We start from the raw sequence: 25,495 nt of genomic DNA, 5'->3' as shown, positions 1-25,495 counted from the left end.
AAAAAGGCAACAGTCAGAAATTGAAAGGGGATAAGATAGACAAAGAGAAATCTGCAGCCCCGCTTCACCATTTGTGACCCTGCAGGTGGAAACTAGGGGCTTGAACCCAGTTCCTTGCACACTATAATGCATGTGTTTAACCAAAGTGCCATCAGCTGGCCCCTGCTTTTGTTTATTATTTAGTTACGGTTAACACACTATTTTTGATTTTTAATGATTATAACATGTTATAAAACATTCTGCTTTAGTCTTTGTGTTTATCAATATGTTCAAATTAGATGGTTACTAATATAAGAAACACTGAAAAAAACATAGGATAAGAGGGGTACAACTCCACACAGTTCCCACCACCAGAACTCCATATCCCATCCCCTCCCTTGATAGCTTTCCTATTCTTTAACCCTCTGGGAGTATGGACCCAAGGTCATTGTTTGATGCAGAAGGTGGAAGGTCTGGCTTCTGTAATTGCTGCCCCGTTGAACATGGGCAATGACTGGTCAATCCATACTCCCAGCCTGCCTCTCTCTTTCCCTAGTGGGGTGGGGTTCTGGGGAATCGGAGTTCCAGGACACATTGGTGGGGTAGATGGTTACTTTTTTGAAAACTCTGGTGTTCTAATTTTTTTCATTGGAAGATAATTCAGGCCTTTAGGTTCTATGAGAAAAACTTGTGAGAGTTCTTTGTTTAATTCCTAGGCTCCCTTTTTTATCAGTGGAGGATCTGTGGCTCCACCTTTCTCTCCTCGAGGACAGTATGAACATTATCATGCTATTTTTGACCAAATGCAGCAACAAAGAGAAAATAACGAAGCTAAGTGGAAAGGAGAAATGCATGGTCGAAGATTTTATGAAAGGTACAGCTGTTTTCTCTAAAGGTTGTTTATGCTTTTCTTCAGAGAAAATTATGCAAGTCATTGTGCATCCTTAGTCTACAGAGTGATACCACTTAAGCTACAAGACTTCCTAAAGGGGCTACAAGTCATCATCATAACCCTGATGCTGCTGCTACTAGAGAAAGTTTGAAAAGATTGAAGGCCATGTCTTACCAGGCAATGCAAACAGGTTATACTATAATAATCCATAAAGCCATCCCTGTGTATGAGTTCTTTCATATCATGCATAGCTTAGTGCATACACTTCATGGATGTTTTCTGTGTTGATTATATAAACTTTTTTTTTTTGGACTTTCTGGATGTAGCAGTTTCTTCAGGAGCAATTTGCCCCTTGATTACATGTGATAAACTTTTATCTCTTCTACACAGCCTTATTTCTATAGCTTATTTATATGCTATATGCTAAATATATTATTTAAAGGAAGATGTGATAACTTTCAATAAACACATGGTTGTAACTCATCTATTTGCTTTAAATAAAGGAGGCTATGTTTAAATGGTCTCAGATTTGATGCAAATCTCCAAAATACACTTTTTTTTTACCTTTCTTTTTCTCATCACAACTCCACTTTTCTCTTTGCAGTTTTTACTTGTTTTAGTGTTTTTCTGTGATTTGTGGTGCTCTGTGGTTCTGTTCATTAGACTTTTCTCCCATTGAATTAATTTGTTAGAAAATAAGTGTTTTAAATTTATGTATCAACAGTTTCTTTTTGTTAAGTATTCATGTGTGTTTTCTTAGATATCCCTATTCTTTATATAAAACATTCTGGTTAAGAAAGCTCGGATAGCATTTAAAATTTTTTTTTATTTAAAACAGTAAACATTAACAAAACCATAGGATGGTACAACTTCACACAATTCCCCCCACCAGACTTCCGTATCCCATCCCTTCCCCTGATACCTTTCCTATTCTTTAACCCTCTGGGAGTATGGAACCAAGATCATTGTGGGATGGAGAAGGTGGAAGGTCTGGCTTCTGTAATTGCTTCCCTGCTGAACATGGTTGTTGACAGGTCGATTCATACTCCCAGCCTGCCTCTCTTCTTCCCTAGTGGGGAAGGGCTCTGGGAAAGCAGAGCTCCAGGACACATTGGTGGGCTTGTTTGTCTAGGGAAGTCTGGTCAGCATCATGCTAGCATCTGGAACCTGGTGGTTGACAAGAGAGTTAACATACAAAGCCAAACAAATTGTTGACCAGTCATGGACCTAAAGTCTGGAATAGTGCAGATGAAGAGTTGGGGCAGGGGGTCTCTGTTTTGTAGATAGCTAGTAGGCATATTTTAGTTATATTCCAAAGGGCCTGTAGCTATTCTAGTGTTTTGTTTTTTTTTTCTCCGAGCCTGAACTCTGATATGCAGGTGGATCCCAGTTATTGTCTAGGGAGATGATACGGCTGGCAGAAGGACCAGAAAGCTGGATCACGGAAGAGAGTAGCTCCCTAATATGGGAAAGGGGAATAAGTATTGTTGACTGTAAACCCCATCGATTTGATGTGATCTAGGCTCATATTCAGTTTAGGAGCCTATGTGACCTCTGCATCCTTGTAGATTTGAGCTCACATTCTGTGGTCATGATTAGGAACATTGCAAGCTGCCCCAATATCAGGACCCATCCTCCTTAGGTGTAGCATAGAGTATGTTGTCCAGCCTCCCTTCAGAGGATGGAATATTCTCTACCATTGTTGATCCAAGTTGAGGGCAAGGTCCTATGGGGCCCACAAAGGGGTCTATTGTGTTGTTCCTGATAGAAATGACCAGTAACAATTGAGAGAGGGATTTATTCGAGGTCTAGGCCCATCATGTCTATTTGAGAATCTCAGGACTTCCCAGTTAGGGCCCCAGCTGATAGGGTGACCTGATAGTGACTAAAGAGTCATTGTTAAAGTATGCCAGTCTCTTGCCCTTGTTCAGCTTTTGCAGTCCTTGGTTTGATTAGCTTAGCTTTGGAGTGAGTGAGAGAACTGTAATAGGAAGTAGCTGAGGAGCTGAGGAGGGTATCTAAGTCTAAATAGATACTATTTCTTTTTTTTTTTTTTTTTTGCCTCCAGGGTTATTGCTGGGGCTTAGTGCCTGCACCATGAATCCACTGCTCCTGCAGGCCATTTTTTTCCCCTTTTGTTGCCCTTGTTGTTGTAGTCTTGTTGTGGTTATTTTTGTTGTTGTTGATGTCATTTGTTGATGGATAGGACAGAGAGAAATTGAGAGAGGAAGGGAAGACAGAGAGGAGAGAATGATAGACACCTGCAGACTTGCTTCACCACCTGTGAAGCGACTCCCCTGCAGATGGGATACCAGAGTTCGAACCGGGATCCTTAAACGGATCCTTGAGCTTTGCACCACATATGCTTAACCCACTGTGCTACTGCCTGACTCCCTGTAGACACTATTTCTTTATGAACTTGATACTGACTCACTGCAGACTATTGTGTGCTTTTGCTTTCAGGTATATGTTTTGCTCTAATTTATGGATACATGTGAACATATGCTCTATCTTATGGGACCTGGTCTATATCTAGGTTTTGGGATTTTGTTAGGATGTGAACCTCCTGGAATAGAATTAGAGAATACTATGAAAGGAAAGGTCTCACCCAAGTAATGAAGCTGAAGGGTTGACATTTCACGTCTGACATCTCTGGACACAGTCTGAAGTGAAGCATGCTGAGGTGTTGTTACTCCTTGCATTGATTAGGTAGGATTGCCGGTGGACAATATCATTTGGTATGACTTGAGAGAAGCATGCAGGAAAGTGAGCCCCACCCTAGAGGTTCCAGGACTGGGGAAATATAGGTTCTATAGAGGAAGTGGGAGGTTCCTGCTGTCTTAGGGTTTAAGAAGGCCATAGATAGTTATTGCTATAATCACATTATTTGGCAGTTGGGTTAACTTTGAAATATCCCTTTGTTAGGATTTGTTGTATCATACACAACAGCACCATAATTTATGTCCTTTGACATTATTTGTTTATAGCTGTGCCACCAGTTGCTTCTGTTCTCTCTGGTCTAAACTTTTAAGAGAGTCAGCATATCAAAGACTCAGCCTATGTATTAAAAAGACTCAGTCTGTGCTTTAAAAAGTTTGAGACATTCAATCAATTTTCCCCCCTCATATTTATTAAATAGTGATTTATATGACTACAAATTGATAGAATAGCATTTTTAAAAATTTAATTTCATTGTCTTTTCTTTGCCATTTTAAGGAGAATACTTTCAGGTCTTACAAAATCTTTATGACCCTCTCAGTTGTAAAAGATGATTGAAATATAGTTGAACATAAATAAATAGTTGATTAAATATGTTAACAATATGAAGTACTTGAAGTGTTGATTACTTGTGGTTTATTTATTTATTTATTGCTTCCAGGGCTATTCCTGGGTGTTGGTATATACTCTATAAATCCACTGCTCCTGGAGGCCTTTTTTTCCCATTTTATTGCCTTTGTTGTTGTTGTTATTGCTGATGTTGTTGGATAGAACAGAGAGAAATTGAAAGAGAAGTGGAAGACAGAGGGGGAGAGAAAGATAGACACCTGCAGACCTGCGTCATCGCTTGTGAAGCAACCCCCTGCAGTAGGGAATCGGGAATGGAACCTGGATCCTTATGCTGCCCTTCCTTGTGCTTCACACCATGTGCACTTAACCTGCTGTGCTACCGCTCGCCCCCCCTTTTTTATTTTTGAGAATGGATGGCAACATATTCACACAGAGATTTATTTTTTATGAAAGTACAAATCATATATATATATATATATATATATATATATATATATATATATATATTGCCACCAAGGTCATCATTTGGACTCAGTGCTGATACTGTAAATCCACAGCTCCTGGCAGCTATTTTTTTCCTTTTTTTTTTTTTCTCTCTCCATATTATTTGATAGGGCAGAAATTGAAAGGGAAGAGGGAGACAGAGGAAAAGAGACACCTACTGACCTGCTTCGCCACTCATGGGGAGTTGGGACTTGAACCTAGGTCCTTGTGAAGATCCTTTCCCCATTATTGGATATGGTCATTTGTTTTCTATTGCTGAGTTTTGTGAGTTCTGTATATACTTTGGTTATTAGCCTTTGCCTGACATATGGCATGTAAAGATCTTCTCTTGTTGTATCAAAATTGATGATTCTCCCTGTTTCCACACATATTTAACACATATATTGATTAGTTAAGTTAAAGTTACTGCACTACCCATAGTTTTCCTTATAGTAAGTGAAATAAAGGAGAACAAATACTGAAGAAATTCAGTCATAGGTAGAAAATAAGTAAGGAGAAAAGCATAAGGTAAAACTTGAACTGAGTAAAGTTTATTGCAGCAAAATAAAGAATTTGGGGGCACAGAGGGTTGGGCTGTGCACCCAGTTAAGCACAGATATTACCATGCACGGGGACCTGGGTTTGAACCTCTGCTACCCATTTGCAAAGAGGATGCTTCATCAGTAGTTAAGCAGGACTGCCAATGTCTGTCTTCCTCTCTCTTCCTTCCCTGTCAAATTTTCTCTGTCATATCCAATAACATTGAAAGAAAGGTAAAAAATAAAAAGAAAAAAAAATGACCAGTTGATTTATATTGTAGGCACTGAGCCCCAGAAGTAACCTTGGTGATTATTAATTAATTTTGCTGGGAAGTGGTTGGAAGGGGTGGAGATACCTGGTATCCAGTGCCAGATAGAAATGGAGAAAAACTCGGGTGAATGGTGGCAGTGGTATGCACACACCTATCCTAGGGAAATGAGAGGCTGTATTCTTGTTTTGACAACTGTCCTATAAACCGTATTTTTCCAATAATACAATAAAAGAAGAACTTTGCACTAATTAACTTCAGAAAATTTCTGTTAATACTTTCAAAAATATATTTATCTTTCCCGTGTTATTTTCCCTACTTTTCAACACATAAAAAAATCAATAATTATTAAATAAACTTTTATGAATTTTCATAAATAATTTCTTTAAAATGTTCAATAATCATTAAAGTATATTTTATTCAAGTTGGTGTTCTTATATTTTTCATATTAAAAATAAATAAATAAAAGGATAACCTACAAACCTCTACATCACAGGGGACATAGTATGTCAAGTATACCTTATCTTTTTAGAGTTTAGGCTAAAAAACTGTCTTTTAACTGTGAACTGAGGCAACATGGAGCATCACAGTGCTATTTTTTTCCTTTTCCTTTTGTTTTTTGATAGAAATATAGAGAAACTGGGAGGGGAGGCCTTTGTTTCATTCCCTTGCCACTGCATTAAAAAAAAAATGACAGGTATATTTAGACTTTTATATGTAGATGTGTATTATGTACTTTCTGTGTATATGTGTGTCCATTTCATTGCTCTGGAATACCTTTGTCATTATTCAGATAGAGAAATGAGTATGACACTATAGCACCAAAACTTCCTCTGTTGCTTTAGTATCTCCCATGTAGGTTTGAACTTGGTGATGCACATGGCAATGCAGGCATTCTAGCCAGTGAGCTATTTCTCTGACCACATAGGAAGCTATTTCTTCATTACAAACATTTCATATCAGTCTTCATATTCCAAATCAAATAAAATATTTGGAGTCAGTATAATTAAACATTTTTTGAAATTTTTAATGTTCAGAATTTCTGAATATGCTATTTGTTCAAATTTCTTAGGCAAAAGGGACATATATCTGTGGAAAGAGCTAAACAGGTGGAAGAATTCCTACAGAGAAAACGGGAAGCAATGCAAAATAAAGCACGAGCTGAAGGACATATGGTATGATTTTTTTTTTTAAAGATTTTGAACATAGTAATATTCAAAACGAAGGCCTAGGATAAGGTAGGTATGAAAGAAAACAGTCCTTTGCACATATTTGCATATTTACAGAATATAAATCGGCAATATATTTAACTTGCTTATTTAACCTCTCTTTTGCTCTTTTATACCAAGGGTGAAATTGTACTGTTTCTCTGATTAATCAGAGTAAGTTCATAGCTACTTTTTTGAAAAGGAATAGAAGTATAACATTACTGAGGTTCCACCCTCCCCTCAAAATTCTTTATAATACTTTTTTTTAAAAGAAATTATCTTTTTTATTTATTCCCTTTTGTTGCCCTTGTTGTTTTATTATTGTAGTTATTATTGATGTCATCATTGTTGGATAGGACAGAGAGAAATAGAGAGAAGAGGGGAAGACAGAGGTGGAGAGAAAGACACCTGCAGACCTGCTTCACTGCTTGTGAAGCGACTCCCCTGCAGGCGGGGAGCTGGAGGCTTGAACTGGGATCCTTACGCCGGTTCTTGAGCTTTGCACCACCTGCGCTTAACCCACCGCGCTACCGCCTGATTCCCTATAACACTTTTATGTCACAAAAAATTCCAGAAAAGAAACATTTGTATAAATATATGTATAATGATGCATTTCCTAAAATACAGTTTTAAAGCTATATTAATGCCTTTAGTTGTGCTAGTTAATTAAATTAAAACTTGGCTCCAAGAAAATGCTGTTTTAGATAATCATTTTAATAGTTAAAACTCTTAAAAAAGAGTTCCAACTGATGAATGTGCAGAGATGTCTTTTGCCCTTTTGCTCACAGACTAAATAAATGATTGTTTCTATTAGTTCAACACTTCATGAGACAGCATGCTCATATATAGAATAGGTCAATTATATAGTAATATATTTTGATTAGACTTTGATATACTACAAGTTCATAAGTAATATTTTGTGAAAAGGTTTTTTTTTTTCTTTCATTGCTTTAAAAATGTCTCTTCACTTTTATTCTTGCAAGCCTGTTTCTGACAAAGAAGTCTGCTGTTATCTTTTATTTCTACAGTAAAGTCTCACTCCATGCCATTGATAGGTCCCTAGGATTGTAACTTTAAAATAACCTCTAGATAAATTGTCTTATCATTTTGACTGTGATTTTTTCTCCTATAATTACAAGGAAATGACATTGAACAAAATGACTTGCCCAAAGACTTGCTGTATGTGTACTGTGTTTTGTTTTTCTTAATTTTCTTTAAAAAATTTCTGTTACTGGATATGATTTTATTATGATGTGGATAAACTTACCCATGTTTATTTTCTTGGGGCTGTTTGAGCTCAGACCTGTGAGTTTATAGTGTTCGTCAGATTTGGGAACATCTCAGCCATTATCTCTTCAGATTTCTTTTTTTCCTGTTCTTTTCCTTTTTTCTTCTAGGGTGCTCATTTTCCATAATTAGATCATGTAACACTATCTCAGTGTCTCCCTGATGTTCTAGTCTTTATTCTGTGCTTCATTTTGAATAGCTTCTGTTTCTGTAGCTCAACTCTGAGAGGCCACTGGAATGTATTTGTCATGTGGTTCCCTTCCTTTCAGCAAAAAAGAAATTCCTGCAAATCACACCTGTGGTTGAAATTTCTAACTACCACCTTTGTAACCAGTCAAAATAAACTATTTTTAAAGGGCTCAAGTGATTAGGTCTGGCTAACTGGCTAATCTATTTTAATGGCAGTTACCACATTTAATAACATAATTATGGGATAAACTTGATCATATTCACACCTGGATAATTTCCAGAGCATATAAACCTAGTGAAGTAGGGGAATGACAAAAAATACATATATATATATATATGGATTCCTATGACCTGAGAGACAGTTTACCCAGGACAGTGTTTACTCTATCATGCAGGAGATCCCAGATTTCAGCCCCAACATCATAAGAGGCTACTATTGCACTGGGGGAAGCACTGCAGGTAGTTAAACAGTCAAGTATTATCTTCCCTTTCATATTTCTCTTTCTAGAAAAAGAAAAAAATTCAACCCAAAACACTGGAATTACAGATGCATGTGGCCCCCATATCTGCTGCTGAGAGAGAGAGAAAGAGAGAGAAGGAAAGAAAAAAAAAGGGAGGGATAGAGGGAGAGAGAGGTGGGGGTTATTGAGAGTTAGTTAATCTGTAGAGTGTGTGACTTGCCATGTGCAAACTGGGTTCAATCCCAGGCACCACAAGGGAGTGCCATTGAGGGAAGCTCTAGCTCTGTGGTGTCACTCTCTGTCTCTCATGTATCACCAAGTGTAATAAGATACAACATTCCCTTAAAAAATACTGCGATATGTTTCTGTTATTTTTCTTTCATGGAATCTCCCTTAGTCTTCAAGCTTTAATACTAGTGATTTATTCTTTTTTTTTTTTTATTTCTTTATTTCTTAATGTTTTACATTCGACAGTAAATACAATAGTTTGTACATGCATAACATTTCCCAGTTTTCCATATAACACAACCCCCACTCGGTCCTCTGTCATCCTTCTTGGATCTGTATTCTCCCCACACACCTACCCCAGAGTCTTTTACTTTGGTGCAGTTCTCCAATTCTAGTTCAGGTTCTACTTGTGTTTTCTCTTCTGATCTTGTTTTTCAGCTTCTGCCTGAGAGTGAGATCATCCCATATTCATCCTTCTGTTTCTGACTTATTTCACTTAACATGAATTTTTCAAGGTCCATCCAAGATCGGCTGAAAATGGTGAAGTCACCATTTTTTATAGCTGAGTAGTATTCCACTGTGTATATATACCACAACTTGCTCAGCCACTCATCTGTTGTTGGACACCTGGGTTGCTTCCAGGTTTTGGCTATTACAAATTGTGCTGCTAAGAATATATGTGTATACAGATCTTTTTGGATGAATGTGTTAGGTTCCTTAGGATCTATCCCCAGGAGTGGAATTGCAGGATCATAGGGTAGGTCCATTTCTAGCCACTGGTGCTTTATTCTTACTAGACTATATCAATGAAAAGTTTTAAACAGCTGCTAAGACTCAGATTTTTTCTTACAAAAGCTCTTCAGTAATTCTAGTAGTTATCTGATATTACTGTTACCACCTTTATAAAAATTTTCATCTTTAGTAAGATTTTTAATTTTTCTTTTTAAAGATTTGGCTATTATTTTCATGAGAAGAGTGTGTGAGACAGACCAGAGGACCCTTCAGCTTTAACATATATATATAATGCCAGGAACTTGCCTAGAACCTTATACAAGTCTGACGCTCTACTGTTGATCTATTTTCACTGCTTTGTGATTTCTTTTGTCAGTCAGTTTGTATTAGATATGGTTTAAATTGTTTCCCTAATTATTAAGTGTCTGACAATACAGTGCACATCTAATACAAATGTTAGGAATGTGAATATAAACTGGCATTAGGAGGTGGAAAAATATGTGGGGACTAGTTTTATGTCAATCATTAATGCATAAAAGTTGTTATTGACAACTTTTGCTTCTCAAGTCAACCTTATAATTGTTAAGCTGTTCATACAACTAAACCTATAGCACAGTACAATGATGGGTATGTATAATAATACTGATTCTTATAAAAAGATAAATATCATTGATTTGAGGCAGCATATAATAAGTATTTTTCCATTGTTAAAATCAATATTCATGAGCTGTATATAAATTTTGAAAATATACATATATTAGCACCTCTTTATCCTTTAGCCATACCTGAAATCTTTATTTTGCTAATAAAGAGAAGCAATCATAAACAGAGATTGTAATAAATGTAGGCCTTAAGTTTTTTTAATTAATTTATTTCTATTAGTAATTTAATAATTGTTTTAGAGATTATAAGATTATAGGGAAATGGTTCCATACAGCACTCTCCACCAGACCTCTTTTGGAATTTTAAATTAAAATTTAAAGAAATTTTAAATTTTTTAAATCTAAATTAAAAAAAAATTTAAAACATTTTTTAAAAATTATGACATAAATACATACATTTAAACAGTTAAGACTAAATTGTGAGCTTAAGGTCAACCTTCAAAAAGATCCTTTTGAAAAATACATTTTTCCTTTATATGTATGCATATCAACAATATTTTTCTATTTTGTCCATTTTTGAACATTAAAGTCATTTATGTAGTTGAGTATATAGATGTGCAAGCTCCTACCAGTGTATGATAATTATTAATTCTCCTGACAGTGTTTTTTTTTTTTTTTCCTCCAGGGTTATTGCTGGGGCTTGGTGCCAGCACTATGAATCCTGGTGGCCGATTTTCCATTTTATTAGAAAGAACAGAGAGAAATTGAGAGAGGAGGAGGAGATAAAAAGGGAGGGAGAGACAGAGAGACACCTGCAGACCTGCTCCACCACTTGTGAAGCTTTCCCCCTGCATGTAGGGACTAGAGGGCTCAAACCCAGATCTTTCTGTGGGTCCTTGTGCTTGCTACTGTGTACACTAAGCCAGGTACGCTAATGCCCATCCCCTGATAGTACTTAGATCGGTTCCAGTGTACTTTGAACTAAGAACTTTTTCTCCTATTGAATAACTTAACAGTAAAAATTTCTGAATTTTATTTAAAAACGAAGTAATTTGATATCTCTTGAAGTATTACTACCTCAAGTCATTCTCTACTTACTTAAACTAATGATTTTGATTTTGTTAAACACTTTATTTATTTGTTTAGTATTAAACATTTATTTATTATATTAAGTTCTGTATTAGGAGAATTTGAGATAAGCAGTAAAGGAGGCAGACAAACCAACAATTAAGGTAATAGTGGCAACTATTTGTTGAAAGCTTACTATGCTACACATATAATATTCAGCATTATATCTGTTTCAGTCTACTAGGGTTTCTGTAACAAAATACCACAAACTAAGTGGCTTTATCAACAGAAATTTATTATCTCACATTTCTTGAGGCTGGGAATCTTAGATCAGTTTTGTCGACAAGGTTGTTTTTTTCCTAAGAGCTGTGAGGAAGATCTTGTTTCCTTCTCTTTTATTCTGTTGACTAAGTAGCAACCTTTGACAGTCCTTGGTATGTATTGATAGAGTCTTTACTCTGATCTCCTTTATTTCATATGATATTCTTCCTGTATGTGAATCTATCTCCAGATTTTTACTCCCATATTAGGTTAGGGCCTATATGAGTGACCACATTTTAACTTGATAAAAATTATTTCTCCAATGTATGATAACATTCTAAGTTGCTAGGAACTTGCCATATGATAGGCGGCGGTCGGGGGGTGGTGAGAGGTTGATGGGAAAACTAAAAATCCTGCTTCATCTTTAAAAAATTTTTTTTAATTATCTTTATTTATGTATTGGATAGAGAGAGTCAGAAATTGAGAGGGGAGGGGGAGATAAAGAGGAAGAGAAACAGAGAGACACCTACAGCGCTGCTTCACTCTTGAAACTTTCCCCTTGAAGGTGGGGACTGTGGGCTCTAACCTGGGCCCTTGTGCACTCAGCCAGATACACCACCACCTGACTCCGTCATTTCATCTTTACAACAATGGCATATAACTGATGAATCTTAGTATATTGGTCATAGATTACTGTAGGTACTAAAAAAAAAAAAAAAATGACCATGGCACAGTTAAAAGATGGCATAGACTAAGTTTTCACTGCTCCTACTCTCTAAATACATTTAAGTAGTCTGAAAATTATAACATGAAGAACAGTGAAAATCAGATTTCAAATACTTAAAGAATGTGAAGTGACTAGGGACATCAACTTGAGTAGTAATAATGCAACTACCTGAGTTCCCTTTTTATCTATGTTATGTCCTGTATTCATGCCTGCAGCACACACTCACCATATACAAAGGCAAAACACATTATGTACGCACATAACACACACACACACACACACAGAAGCATGTTCTCAATTACTTAAATTCTATTAAAGTGGAATTCAGATCCCTTCTACACAAGGTTCATGTTAAATGGTTTAAGCTGTATGCAGTGACACAGCCTCCCACTGTTCCAACTTTCTAACCCTGTCCCACAATGAAGCATGGGCAAGTAATCTATCAGTTTGAGCCATGAGAGTAATAAAGCCGTAGACAATCCAAGCTCTATTCACCAAGTAGGGCAACAAATTATTCTGTTTACCCACAGCAGAAGTAGCCACAAAGAAATAAACCTTCAGATCAGGAAGCTCTAAAAGTTCTCAGAGAAATATCTCTAAATCTAAGCTCATTAAGACACATAATAATTAAAATGACAAAAGAACAAAGATGAAGAGAGAATATTAGAAACATCTATTAAGAAAAAAAGGGTGGTCCATCTGGTTGAGTGCACATGTTACAATGCACAAGGACCTGAGTTTGAGCCCCTGGTCCCCACCTGCGGGGGGGGGGGAAAGTTTTGCAAGTGGTAAAGCAGTGTTGCAGGTGTCTTTTTATCTTTCTCATTCTCTATCTCCTCTTCCCTCTCAATTTCTGGCTGTCTATCTAATAAGTAAATAAAGATAATAAAAAAGTTTTAAAAATGCCTTAGGGGGAGATAATGATTATGCAAAGAGACTCTCATGCTGGAGGCTTGGAAGTTTCATGTTCAATCCCTAGCACCACCATAAACCAGAGCTGAGCAGTGGTCTGGTAAAAATAAAATAAGTATCTTAGTGAAAATGCCTTAAGTGGTCTGGGAGGTGGCACAGTGGATAAAGCATTGGATTCTCAACCATGAGGTCCCGAGTTCCATTCCTAGTAGCACATGTACCAGAGTGGTATCTGGTTCTTTCCTCCTGTTCTTTCCTATGAATGAATAAATTCTAAAAACAAAACAAAAAAAAGAGATGTCTTAAAACAGTCAAAATAACTTTGAAAAATAAAGTGGTGACTCTTATATTAAGGTTTATTTATTGCTACAATTATCAAAACAGTATAGTACTGGTGGAATGATAGACACATTGGAATAATATTAACAGTATGGAGACTGCCAGAATAGATCTACATAAATATGTTCAGTTGAGACTTGACAAAGAAGCCAGAACAACTCAGTAGGGGAGGTATATCGTCAGTACTACTACTAGAGAAATTATGAATCTATCTGTAGGCAAAAAAATATATAAACCTTGGCTCAAGCCTAACACCTTGTAAGAAAACTAATTTAAAACTTCAAAACATTTTATTGTATATCTTCTAGAAAAAAGAAGAAAATGTTGGGACATAGAGAAACTTGTTCTCCAAAAGACTTCATTAATAGGAATAAGAGGCAAAATGCACACTCAGAAATTTTGTGTAAAACACACACAAAAAAACTGTGTTCAACAAATGACTTATATTTAGAACATATAAAGAATCACTAAAACTCATCATCTAATGACGCAAAAAATTCAGTTATAAAGTAGACAAAAAGCATATTTTGTGTCTTATTGAAGAGGATAATTCTCATCAGAGAAGTCTTGGGCAAGTTTTTCTAGGAATGAAGTGTTTGATTTACATTTTGGAAGATGAGTAGATTTAGCATTTTGAGAAATGAGTAGAGTTAGAAATTTTACAATGATGAGTGAGTTGTACAATGAATATATTTTTATGACTATATGAGTTAGTTTTACTATTGATATATTTTCTATGAAAGAATAAAATGCATATGTAAATGTAGTGGATTTAGTTTAAATTAACCTTAGTAAAAATGCTAATTATGAAATTTGTTCAAAAGCATCTATTTGGATTGTCATTAACTGACAAAATTTTCAGTGTCATAGTGGGGTCAGAAATCAGGTTATAGTGGATTAAAAGTAGTTGAGAAGTGACAAATGGAGCTGATGAATGTATAAAATAGGCTTTAATAAGCTAATAAAAAGACATCAGACAAGGGAATGTTATACTGAGACTTTGTGAGTATCGTGAAGCGTATTTGTGTGCTAAAGAAAAAGAAAATAGACAATTTGATAATTCCTTGAAGCATTTTGAAATTTCTAAATAAGGATATAACTCCATGTTTATATTAACCTTTGTTTTAAAAATGAGTTAAAATTCAGTGCTAACAGAATGTTTCTGAGTGCAAAGGGTGTGAGCGTTAATATTTTTCATTGTGTGTAATGTGTGCAATATGTAAGCAACCGTGTAGAAATGGACTGGTCCTGTGTAAAGGAAAAAGTTTTATTGGGGGGGTTTAATCTACACAGCAGTTTTAAAAAGATGTTTACTTAAATGGCTAATAAAAACATAACTGGTTTCTGCTTCAAATAATTATGTTTTCTGTTTAACTACTCCTTTCTGTTCTCACTAAATATATTGGTTAAGTTGGTATATAGGACATGCCAGTAGATAAATATTAGTTAATCAACTAGGAATTATCAGTATTTACCAAAGGAAAAAAAAGGCACCTGTATATTCCTAAGTAAGGTGCTGACATAGCCTTAGTCATTCTTTAAACTTAGTACATTAAATGATAAACAGGGAATCCTGCAAAACCTGGCAGCTATGTATGGAGGCAGGTCCAGCTCTTCAAGAGGAGGGAAACCAAGAGACAAAGAGGAAGAGGTATGCTTCCGCATGTTCGCTACCTCTGTCACATAGCCATTTTTGAGTTTATTGCCTTCTGTTCTTGCATGGTTTAAATTCTTAACAATTATTTAAGGCTTTTGTATAGGGACTTGTTAATATATTTTGACTGACATACTATAATTTTGTCCCATAACTGTATTCTGTATTATTCTGTATTCTGAGTTCAATTTCTTTTCTTTTGATAAAATTAAAAATTTATAATTTTAATTCATTTCTTTTCAGAAGTAAGTTGATCTAAATTAAGCACTTGAAAGCTAATATTACACTTCCATTAACTGGATTTCAGAGCTTTTTATTTCATGTATTCAGATTAACACTTTCCCTTAAATAAAAACAATTAGCAATGAGAACACTGACCATTTGTTTTAACTTAAAATATACTTTTTCCTTGTAGGTTTATCTGGCAAGACTGAGACAGATAAGATTGCAGAATTTCAATGAGCGCCAACAAATCAGAGCAAAACTTCGTGGTGAAAAGGTAGGATTAATTCACAAATTTTGAAAAATGTAATTGATTAAGAACTTTCCCCAGTGTAGTGGGGGCCAGGGCTCAAAACTGGGAAACATGCATGGCAAAATAGGCATGCTCCCTAGAGAGCTATCTCACTTGCCCTACCTTATTTAGAACTTCCGTTCTGATGATTCTTCTACCATTTAAGTTATATGCAGTCCTTCAAAATAGTAATAATGATAAACTTTTAAAAGATAAAGCATACTATGACACTAATAGAAATTGAAAAACTAATAAAGATAAGCGAAGGCCGAAGACCAGAAAACCACTAGTAAGGATAAGGTATGTAATATTTTTGTGATTTTAAAATTGATAGTTTTTGTTGTGGAAGAATTCTAAGAGGGAACCATTAGTGTCTGTGGACATAAAATCTTTATCATTTATCTTTTTTCCTTTGTCCAAGAATTAATAGCTATAGATGGTCCACTTGCAGCTGTAAGTGAAAAATGAGTAATTTTGAATAATCTTCTCTTTTAGCTATCAGTTTATTCATATTCCCTTCCTCAGAGCTTCACATTTACTGAAATTGTTCTTTTTTGTTATCTATTTATTTGTAGAAAGAAGCTGATAGTTCTGAAGGACAAGGGATTGAAGAGGCTGACATGAGACGTAAAAAAATTGAAATATTTAAGGTATAGATTAGAACTCTGAAAGCTTCCCCTCCCTCCCACTGGACAGAGTGAAAAAGGTCACAGCATCAAAGCTTCCTTCAGTACAGTGGAGGCTTTGCTCCCCTGGCTTGTGTACATAGCAAAGCAGCACAGTGTTCAAGTGAGCTATTTCACTGGCTAGTGCTATAAATTAAAAGATGAAGATTTTCTTAGAAAAAACTTGAAGTCTTGGGAAAATTGTATTGTTACATCTTGCATGCTTAAATTACAGTATTCTCTTGTCTTAATTTTTCTTTCCCATTCAGTCCTTGCTTTTTAGTTTCTGAAAACATGGTGTTTTTCTCTTCTTACGTAATAATATGTATAGATAATAATTTGATGTAACCCAACAGTGAATACATGAAACTACCACAGATGACTTTAAAAAGAAAAAAATGTGGGGACTAGGAAGTGGCTCATCCAGTAGAGTGTACTTGTTACCATGCATAAAGATGTGGGTTTGATTCCCCTGGCCACCACAAGGGAATACCAGCAGTGGGGAAGCTTTAACAGCAATAAAATGGTGCTGTGGTATCTCTCCTTCTCTCTCTGTCATTCAACCTCTATCAAACAAGAATTGCCACTGGTAGCTGTGGAGTTGTGAATGTACTGAAACCAAGAGATAACCTTGGTGGCAAAAAAAAAACAACAAAGCAAGCAAACAAGAAAGAAAACCTTAAATATGAACAATATGATTATCCTTTTCTGATAAGGTAAATGACCCTCATGTATAATGATAGTTTAAATTTTTACATATAACCATTAAAATTTACTTGCTTTTATTTTCATTCAGTAAATATTTAATGAAGCAATGTGCTATGTTGAAACCTGGCATAAGTACTGGAGGTAAAGAGTAGACTTACATTTTTATTCAAGAAACACACACACACAATCTATTTTGACTGATAGGTAAAAATATTTATAAACCTTTAAAAAAAAACTATGCCATTCTTCTAATGAACAATTTTTTTTTTTCAGGCCCAAGCAAATACACGTGCTGCTATCTTGAAAGAACAATTAGAACGAAAAAGAAAGGAAGCATATGAGAGAGAAAACAAAGTATGGGAAGAGCATGTAAGACTAGTTCATTTTCTTTTTTTTTTGTTTCTTTAAAGATTATTTATTTGTTTACTTTACTTTACCTTACCATACCACAGTAGACAGAGACCAGAACAATGCTGTGGCATAGGTAGCAGTAGGTATTAAATCTAGGGTCTCTCAAATGCAGGTCCTGTGCTCTAACACTCAGCATATTCCTAGGCTACTTAGCTCATTTTTTAAAATAAATTTTTATTATTAATAATTTAATAGTAGTTTACAAAATTATGAGATTTATTGGGTTATAGTTTCATGGCTGTATGTGTGTGTGAGTCACTACACCTACAATTACCTCCAGCTTCATCTGTTTTGTACCATATCATTTAATATCATTTTCTGATTATAGAGTAATACTTCATTGAATATATATCCAAATAACTTTTTTCTTATTTCATTCTCATAACTTCATTTAGTCATCTGTGGATGGGCATTTAGGTTGCTTCCATATTTTAACTATTGTGACTGGTACAGCTTTGGTCATAGAGATGTATATATCCTTTTCATATTCTATAAGTATGTGTCTAGGAGTGGTATTATTTCATCAAAAGGCAATTACATTTTAATTTGTTTAAGGACTGTCCATATTTTTTCTATAAGGGCTGTACCAGTTTTTATTCCCATCAACATTATACCGTAATTCTTTTTTTTCCATATATTTGCCAATACTTGTTCCCTCTCTGATGTCATCCATTCTCATAGGTGTGAGGTGGCATCTCATTCTGGTTTTAATTCACATTTCTCTAAGAAATAAGTGATGTGGAGCATTTTTTAAAAAATGTTTGTGGACTTTATGAATGTCTTCTTTAGAGAACTGTCCATTTGGATGTTTTGCCCCCATTTTTTTTTTTTTTTAGTGATTTACAAATTATAAGACAGTAGGAGTATAATTCCACACCATTTCTACCACCAGAATTCTTTGCCCCTACACCCCTTCAGCAGAAACTGCTATAGTTCTCCCAAAGTCATAGATATGATTTTCCTTCTCAAATAAGAAAACTAGTGCTTGACTTCCTTGGTTGTTTCCAGATTCTCTTCCCTCTTAATGATGGTTATAAAAAACAAAAGATTCCTAGTCACAAATGTTCCAGGTCCCAGTGAAATTAGGGTTCAGAGCTCATCTTTTCCTAACATCACCCCTGGGAATATGAACCAAAATTCTTTTGGGGGTACAGAAGGAAAGCAGTTCTGGTTTCTATAATAGCTTTCCCACTGGACATGAATACTGGCCTGTTGATCTGTATCTACAGCCTGTTTCTGTCTTTCCTGAGAATGGTAGGGTTCTGAAGAGGTGCAGTTCTGGGACATGTTGGTAGGCACATCACCTAGAGAGTTCACAATGAAATCATAGTAGCACATGTAACTTGGTGGCTGAAAGGCAATAAGATACAAAGCAAGATAAAATATATAAATAGGAATCAATGAGTAAGAATAGAGCAAATGAAAATAGGATGGAAAGACTCTAGGATGTCTATGTTAGGTATGTTCCTAGGAGCCCAAGACTTTAGTAATCTTTGCTTGAATTTGATAGTTAATATGAAGGTGATAATGCTGTCTGGGAGAATGGTGTCAGAATGGAGAATAGAACTTGCAATCTGGGGGCTGGGTGGTGGCGCACCTGGTTGAGTGCATATGTTGCAATGTGCAAGAACCTATGTTCAAGCCCCCCGTCCCCACCTGCAGGAGGAAAGCTTTGCAAGAGGTAAAGCAGGGTTGCAGGTGTCTTTCTGTCTCTTTCCCTCTCTGTCTCTCCATTCCACTCGATTTCTGACTGTCTCTATTCCATAAATACATAAAGATAACAATAAAAAATGAATAAAAAAAAAAGAACTTGAAATCTGGGTTAGGGCAGAGAGTGGTATCCAAAGTTGAAAAAATATATATAAATGTAATTAATTTTTTATTGCATTGGTCTGGCCCAGGGCCAGTGTATATTTATATTTAGCACAGGAGTCTGTATATTTTCTAGGCCCCTGCCACTCTGAGCTCACAGCCCATTGTCACATTTGGGAACATTTTAGGCTGTACACATTACAGGACCAGGTATCCTTAAGTGACAGAGTAGGATGACCCAGCCTCCCTTTAGAGAGTGGAGCAGTCCTTACCATTGCTAGTTTATATTGGAGGGTAAGGTCCTGGAGAGGGACACCAAAGGGCTTATGATGACATTCGTGATGGCAATGACCAGTGATGGCAAAGAGAGGGCACCTAGTCCTCTGACTAGGCCCATAGTATCTATAGGGAAGTCCAGAAATTCCTTGAAATTCCATCATCCCTAGGCGATGGATGAGGTGGCCTAGTATTGGCCAAATGGTCAACATTAAGTGAACTGGTCTCTTTCCCTTTTTCAGGTTTTATTGTCCTTTCTTTGTCTGACAAGCTTAGACTTCCTCCCAGTTGTTAGGGCCTTGCATGACATTTTTTTAAAATTTATTTATTTCCTTTTGTTGCCTTTTTTTTATTGTTGTAGTTATTGTTGTTATTGATGTCGTCGTTGTTGGATAGGACAGAGGGAAATGGAGAGAGGAGGAGAAGATGGGGCGAGAAAGATAGTCACCTGCAGACCTGCTTCACTGCCTGTGAAGCGCCTCCCCTGCAGGTGGGAAGCTGGGGGCTCAAACCAGGATCCTTACTCCAGTCCTCGTGCTTTGTGCCACGTGCGTTTAACCCGCTGTACTACTGCCCAACTCCCTTTGTATGTCATTTGTTGTATCCACGCTAGTACAAGGTTTACAAACTCTGGCCTTGAGTTAGAGGGGAAATAGACCTAGGATTTTAGTGAGATCTAAGTTAACCTCAAGTTTTTTTCTTTTTTTTTTCTCATTTACTAATTTGATAATTCTAATAAAGGTTGCCATAGGGACAACTGTTGCCCTTTACTTGATTTATATGGCCATATGGCTCTTTGCCAGTTGTATACAGTGCTTCTTCTAAAGCTTGGCAAGGGATGGCAATAATGTTGATGCCCTGTTATAAGAGAGTTATATAGGATGGGGCATGAAGAAATCATATTAAGTGAGATAAGCCTGAAAGAGAAGGGTGAATATGTAATAATCTCATTCATGGACAGAAGCTGAGAAGAAGAGAAAGGGAAAACAAAGTAAAACTTGGTAAAGGATGCTGGTGTGGGGTGAGAGGTCAGGTCCTGGTGCATGATAGTGGAGGAGGACCTAGGCTGGGAGTGAGAGTGTTTTGCAGGGGATGCATTGGATCGACCTTCCCGTGGTGCATCTCGTGAGTACTCATTCATTGGGGAAACTGACGATCCTTCCTAGCCGACTGAATCCACATGGATCCCAGTCACTTTCAAAGCCAGCAACAAGCAGCTCCTGACAGCTTTCAAGCTGTTGGTCCTGCTCTTCGAGTCCTCCAACTTAATGTTGAGGGGCTGTCCTTTGCCAAACGCAGGAAACTGAGAAATTTTATGCATATATCAACAACTGTGTCTTCTGTAAATCACTAATATCCCCAGTTAAAAAAAAGGAAAAAATTAAAACTAAAGATGAAAGAGTAAATTTTACTACCTCTTGTATAGCTGGTTGGTTAGAGTCAATGAGGGAAGTGAAACGGGTAGGAGATCAAGATTTCTAGGCCTAGGTAAAAAAATACTTGATTAGAGAATTTATGGTGTCTTCATTAGGCTTGGTGTCTCTGGAGACAATCTACAGAAAAAAAGGCAGTGGCAGCATGATTGGGCATGGTGGCACAGGTAGCGTTGATTGAGATAAGACCAACAGAGGCAGTATAACAGGGTAAGGGCTCAGGTGAAGAGACATCAATTGCCCACTATTTTACTGGGTCACTTAGTTTTTCTGTTGTTGACTTTGTAGCATTTCTCTGTATATTTTCTATACTAATCCCTTGTCAGATGTGTGTTGTGCAAATGTCTTTACCCAGTGCTAGTTTGCCTCTTTACCCTTGTGGAAGTTTCATTTGCTGGGTAGAAGCTTTTTAATCTGATAGATTCTTGCTTCCATTTCATCTGCTAGTGTGGTTGAGCCTCCAAATATATCTTTGATGTTAAGGTCCTGAAGTGTTTTACCTTTGTTTTCTTCTGTGCATTTTTTTGTTTCAGATCCAATATCCAAGTCTTTAATCCATTTTTGAATTAGTTTTTTGTGTAGGTACAGCATTAAGTATTATTCTCCTTTCATTTTTCTACATGTGGATGTCCAATTTGTGAAAAGATGGGATGATTTTGACTCCTTTGACTTCCAAATTGTGTGGACTTATTTTTGAATTCTGTTGACAACTTTTATTATTGGGTAGGGATATAGCATAGTAATAATGTAAAAGTCTCTAGTGCCTGAGATTCTGAAAATTTTAATTTTTATTACATATGTCTTATTATTTTTATTACTAATATTTTTATTAAATATGTTTTATTTAAAACATTTAATGTATCAGGGACAACTTTGTTTCTGACCTGTGTCCCATTGGTCTGAGTGCTTGCTCTTGTTCTAATACCATATTTTTAATTACTCTTGCTTTGTTGCATTGTTTGAAGTTGGGGACTGTAGTACTTCTGATTTAGATGATAATTCTTTTCTTTTTTTATAAAAGGTACTTTTAAAAAATCCTTTTATTTATTTGTTATTGGATAGAGACAGAGAGAAATTGAGAGAGAAGGGGGAGATACAGAGTAAGAGAGACAGAGAGACATCTGCAGACCTGCTTCACCGCCTGTGAAGGTGTCTCCCCTGCAGGTGGGGAGCTGGGGCTTAAACCCAGATCTTTAATCCGGTCCTTGCACTTTACGCCACATGCGCTTAACCCGCTGTGCTACTGCCCGACTCCCCTAGATGATAATTCTTAGCCTCAATCTAGTTAATTATCTTGTGTCTCTTGATATGTAGTATATCAGCAGTATAATTTTGTCTGCTTTTTAAGATTTTCTTCTCATTCTTCCTCTCTTTTTCTTTTCCCTGCTCTTCTTCTATTTCTTTGCCTCTTTCATACTTAAGGATGATGTATATGGTAGTTTTTGAGGGGATTGTTTTGAGGTGTGAATCCAATTTGTTTTATTCATGGACTATATCCAGTCACTTATCACTGTTATTTTTTTAGTTATTGCCACAGTCTCTAGCATGTGTGGTTACACTGCTCTGACCTACTTTTTCAATATGTAGAATAAGACAGACAGACAAACATCCCAGCATAAATGCTTCTCCCCAGTGTGGTTTGCTAGGGCTTATATCTGGGCTGTATGCATGATAAGTATGGTGCCCTATCAGGAAGATAGGTCTTTCACTCTGAGAAACATTTTAGTCCATTACTCCTTTAGTACATTTACTGCTGTGTTACAAAGTGGATATGGAAAGTGTTGACCAATTAGGTGGTAGTGTATATGCAGTGAATGTTGAACAGGGATTTAAACCAGGGTCTGTCCTGTGTTAAAAATCTTTATTCTTATGCACCACACTGTTGTATGCTTTACATTGGGTAGTTCTCCCCCGCCAAGAGAATTAGATCAGTCCAGTTAATTTCGCGGGCCCGCTTGGTCCCGCCCCTAGGGACCCCGCCAGAGTTCCAGAGAAAGAGAGAGTGCTTGTGCCGCCACAAAGAGACAGCAGAGTTCTGTTTGGTGATTAGTTTATGAATCGTTGTTCCTGAATAAAGAAATACAGCTTCCCTGCCCAGCCGTTGTCTCCGCGTCTCTGTTACCCACCCGTGAACCTAGCCCGCCCAGCTAGAGCCTACGAATTTTAACAACAAATGGCGCCCACGTGGACCTGACCTGCGCATCTCTCAGATAAGTAAAGACAATTTGGCTACCTATGCACTATGGCCTTCTCTTCTGCTTGTGAAGAGATCTCCAAAGGCCTCTGCTCTTTCTTCACGAGACTGTTTTGCTGTTTCTGGAACATTTATCTCTGGACCACTCTGTGGTTTCCACTCGCTCGGGCGAACTCAGAACAGCCAGTGGGAAGAGCCAGCGGGAGGGAGGCGAGGCGCGGAGCTGCTGTTTCCACCTGGTTAAACAGCCAGCCAGCCGGCTGCGCCCAGACAACCCCGCGCACCGTGCCCGCAGCCCCGCAGCCCCGCAGCCCCGCAGCCCCGCAGCCCACAGGAGGCCGACGCCAGCACACAAGAGCCCCTGGAGCCCGAGGCCAACATGCAAGAGCCCGAGGCCAGCCCACAGGAGCTGGCTCTCCACCGCGTGGCACAGGGCATGGACGCGTGATCCCTTCACGCTGCTCGGCCACTGCGAACAGGGCAGCAGACATGGCAGGGCCATGGGGCAGGGCCGCGGCGGCCTATCATGGCCGCCACCCCTGGGCACCTAGGTCCACGCCTTCTACAAAACTGGCCTGCCTGCCCTCTTGCTATAAATTCTGGAACCATCCCGGGCCTCCCGGACCCCCGGGCTCCCTGCCGAAACTGGGCACACAAGATCTCCAGCCGCCAGTCCGGTCTGAAGGCAGACAAGCTGGAGTACGCAGAGATTTGTGCAGAGATCGCAACCTGCAATTCCTAGAAGTGAAGCTGCGCGGGAAGCCACCTCCGGATGGTGAAACCCCCCCCCCAACAACTAAGACAGTACAGATTTAAATTCGTGTTTAAAATGACATGTCTTCATAACAAAGGTTTCTCTCCTCGTGTATTAATGACCATGTTTATGTGTATGTTTAAAGTTTGGTAAACAGTAGCTTTAAGGCTAAATTCTTACTAGTCAAAGTTAAATGAAAAAGGTTTTCAACGTAATTCTCATAAAGATAAAAATTAACTTACATTTAAAGTCTGAGGTAAAAATTAGTTAACAATCAATATATTTTAACTAAGTTGGTCTAAACAAAAGGTTAAATAGACTTGTTGATGTGTAAAACTCTCCATTACCTTCTCTATTAGAAATGGTAGATTGCACAATGGCTATGCTAATTATTCTCATGCCTGAGGTTTCCTCTCCGGCCCACACCTAGGGTGTGTCTCCATCTTGAATGGGTGTAACAAAAGGTTAAAAGATGTTGTTGATATGTAAAAGTCTCAAATTCCTTCTCTATTAGAAACGTTGGATCGTGCAGTAGATATGCTAATAACAAGTTTTGTTTCATAGTAAGTAAATTGCAGCCAGCTGCCTTTGGGACTCTAGGCCGTTCCCCACCCCTATACAAATGTCCGTAGAGACAGGTACGCCCCCCAGAGGCAAGAAATGTTTTTTTTAAGCTGATAAAGTTTAGCCCACAGAGGCAGATATGGCCCCCTCAGGCCTTCCCTTGGCAACACACTGGTTCTTGTTATTTGCTTGCATGTTTCTCCATGTTTGTGCCAGTTTCTTTTTTTAAAATGCCTATATGATATATGTTTCTGTTCACCCCACAACCTTGATACTGTAGCCATTTAGTTAAAAGAAAAGGGGGAATTGTTGTATGCTTTACATTGGGTAGTTCTCCCCGCCAAGAGAATTAGATCAGTCCAGTTAATTTCGTGGGCCCGCTTGGCCCCGCCCCTAGGGACCCCGCCAGAGTTCCAGAGAAAGAGAGAGTGCTTGTGCCGCCTCAAAGAGACAGCAGAGTTCTGTTTGGTGATTAGTTTATGAATCGTTGTTCCTGAATAAAGAAATACAGCTTCCCTGCCCAGCCGTTGTCTCCGCGTCTCTGTTACCCGCCCGTGAACCTAGCCCGCCCAGCTAGAGCCTACGAATTTTAACAACACCACACCATAATTGCCCCTGTTTTCTTTAGATTATGCATTTTGTTATAATTTTATACCTATTGCATTAGCCAAAATTTGAAAGACAGTATTAAAATGAAATAGGGATGATGTTTTATTGCTTATCTTTTATAAAAAGACTCCTATTGTTTCTCTGTTCTATATGGTAAAACAATAAGGTAGTGTTGTTTTATTTCTAGTTATTTTATTTTATTTTAATTTTTTTATATTTATTTTATTTATTCCCTTTTGTTGCCCTTGTTGTTTTATTGTTGTAGTTATTATTGTTGTTGTTGTTGTTGGATAGGACAGAGAGAAATGGAGAGAGGAGGGGAAGACAGAGAGGAGGAGAGAAAGATAGACACCTGCAGACCTGCTTCACCGCCTGTGAAGCAACTCCCCTGCAGGTGGGGAGCCAGGGTTCGAACCGGGATCCTTATGCCAGTCCTT

The 25,495-nt window shown here is 37.4% G+C and overlaps 1 protein-coding gene across 3 annotated transcripts in view; it reads left to right on the top strand.

The window, feature by feature from the left end:
* The window catches only part of NEK1 (NIMA related kinase 1), a 127,232-nt gene that overhangs the window by 60,210 nt on the left and 41,527 nt on the right, over window positions 1–25,495 (top strand). For 2 of the 3 annotated variants that reach the window (XM_060184303.1, XM_060184295.1), the window contains 6 exons: window positions 696–853; window positions 6,523–6,625; window positions 15,032–15,115; window positions 15,534–15,617; window positions 16,208–16,282; window positions 17,279–17,374. In XM_060184303.1, coding sequence (XP_060040286.1) covers window positions 696–853; window positions 6,523–6,625; window positions 15,032–15,115; window positions 15,534–15,617; window positions 16,208–16,282; window positions 17,279–17,374 — 600 coding nt within the window. The remainder of the gene's footprint in view (window positions 1–695; window positions 854–6,522; window positions 6,626–15,031; window positions 15,116–15,533; window positions 15,618–16,207; window positions 16,283–17,278; window positions 17,375–25,495) is intronic. The other variant, XM_060184308.1, reaches the window with a different exon arrangement.

Source organism: Erinaceus europaeus, chromosome 2 (assembly GCF_950295315.1).
Source record: "Erinaceus europaeus chromosome 2, mEriEur2.1, whole genome shotgun sequence".
Lineage (NCBI taxonomy): Eukaryota > Metazoa > Chordata > Mammalia > Eulipotyphla > Erinaceidae > Erinaceus > Erinaceus europaeus.
Note: the sequence above shows the minus strand (reverse complement) of the source record. Positions and strands in the feature narration are given on the sequence as shown.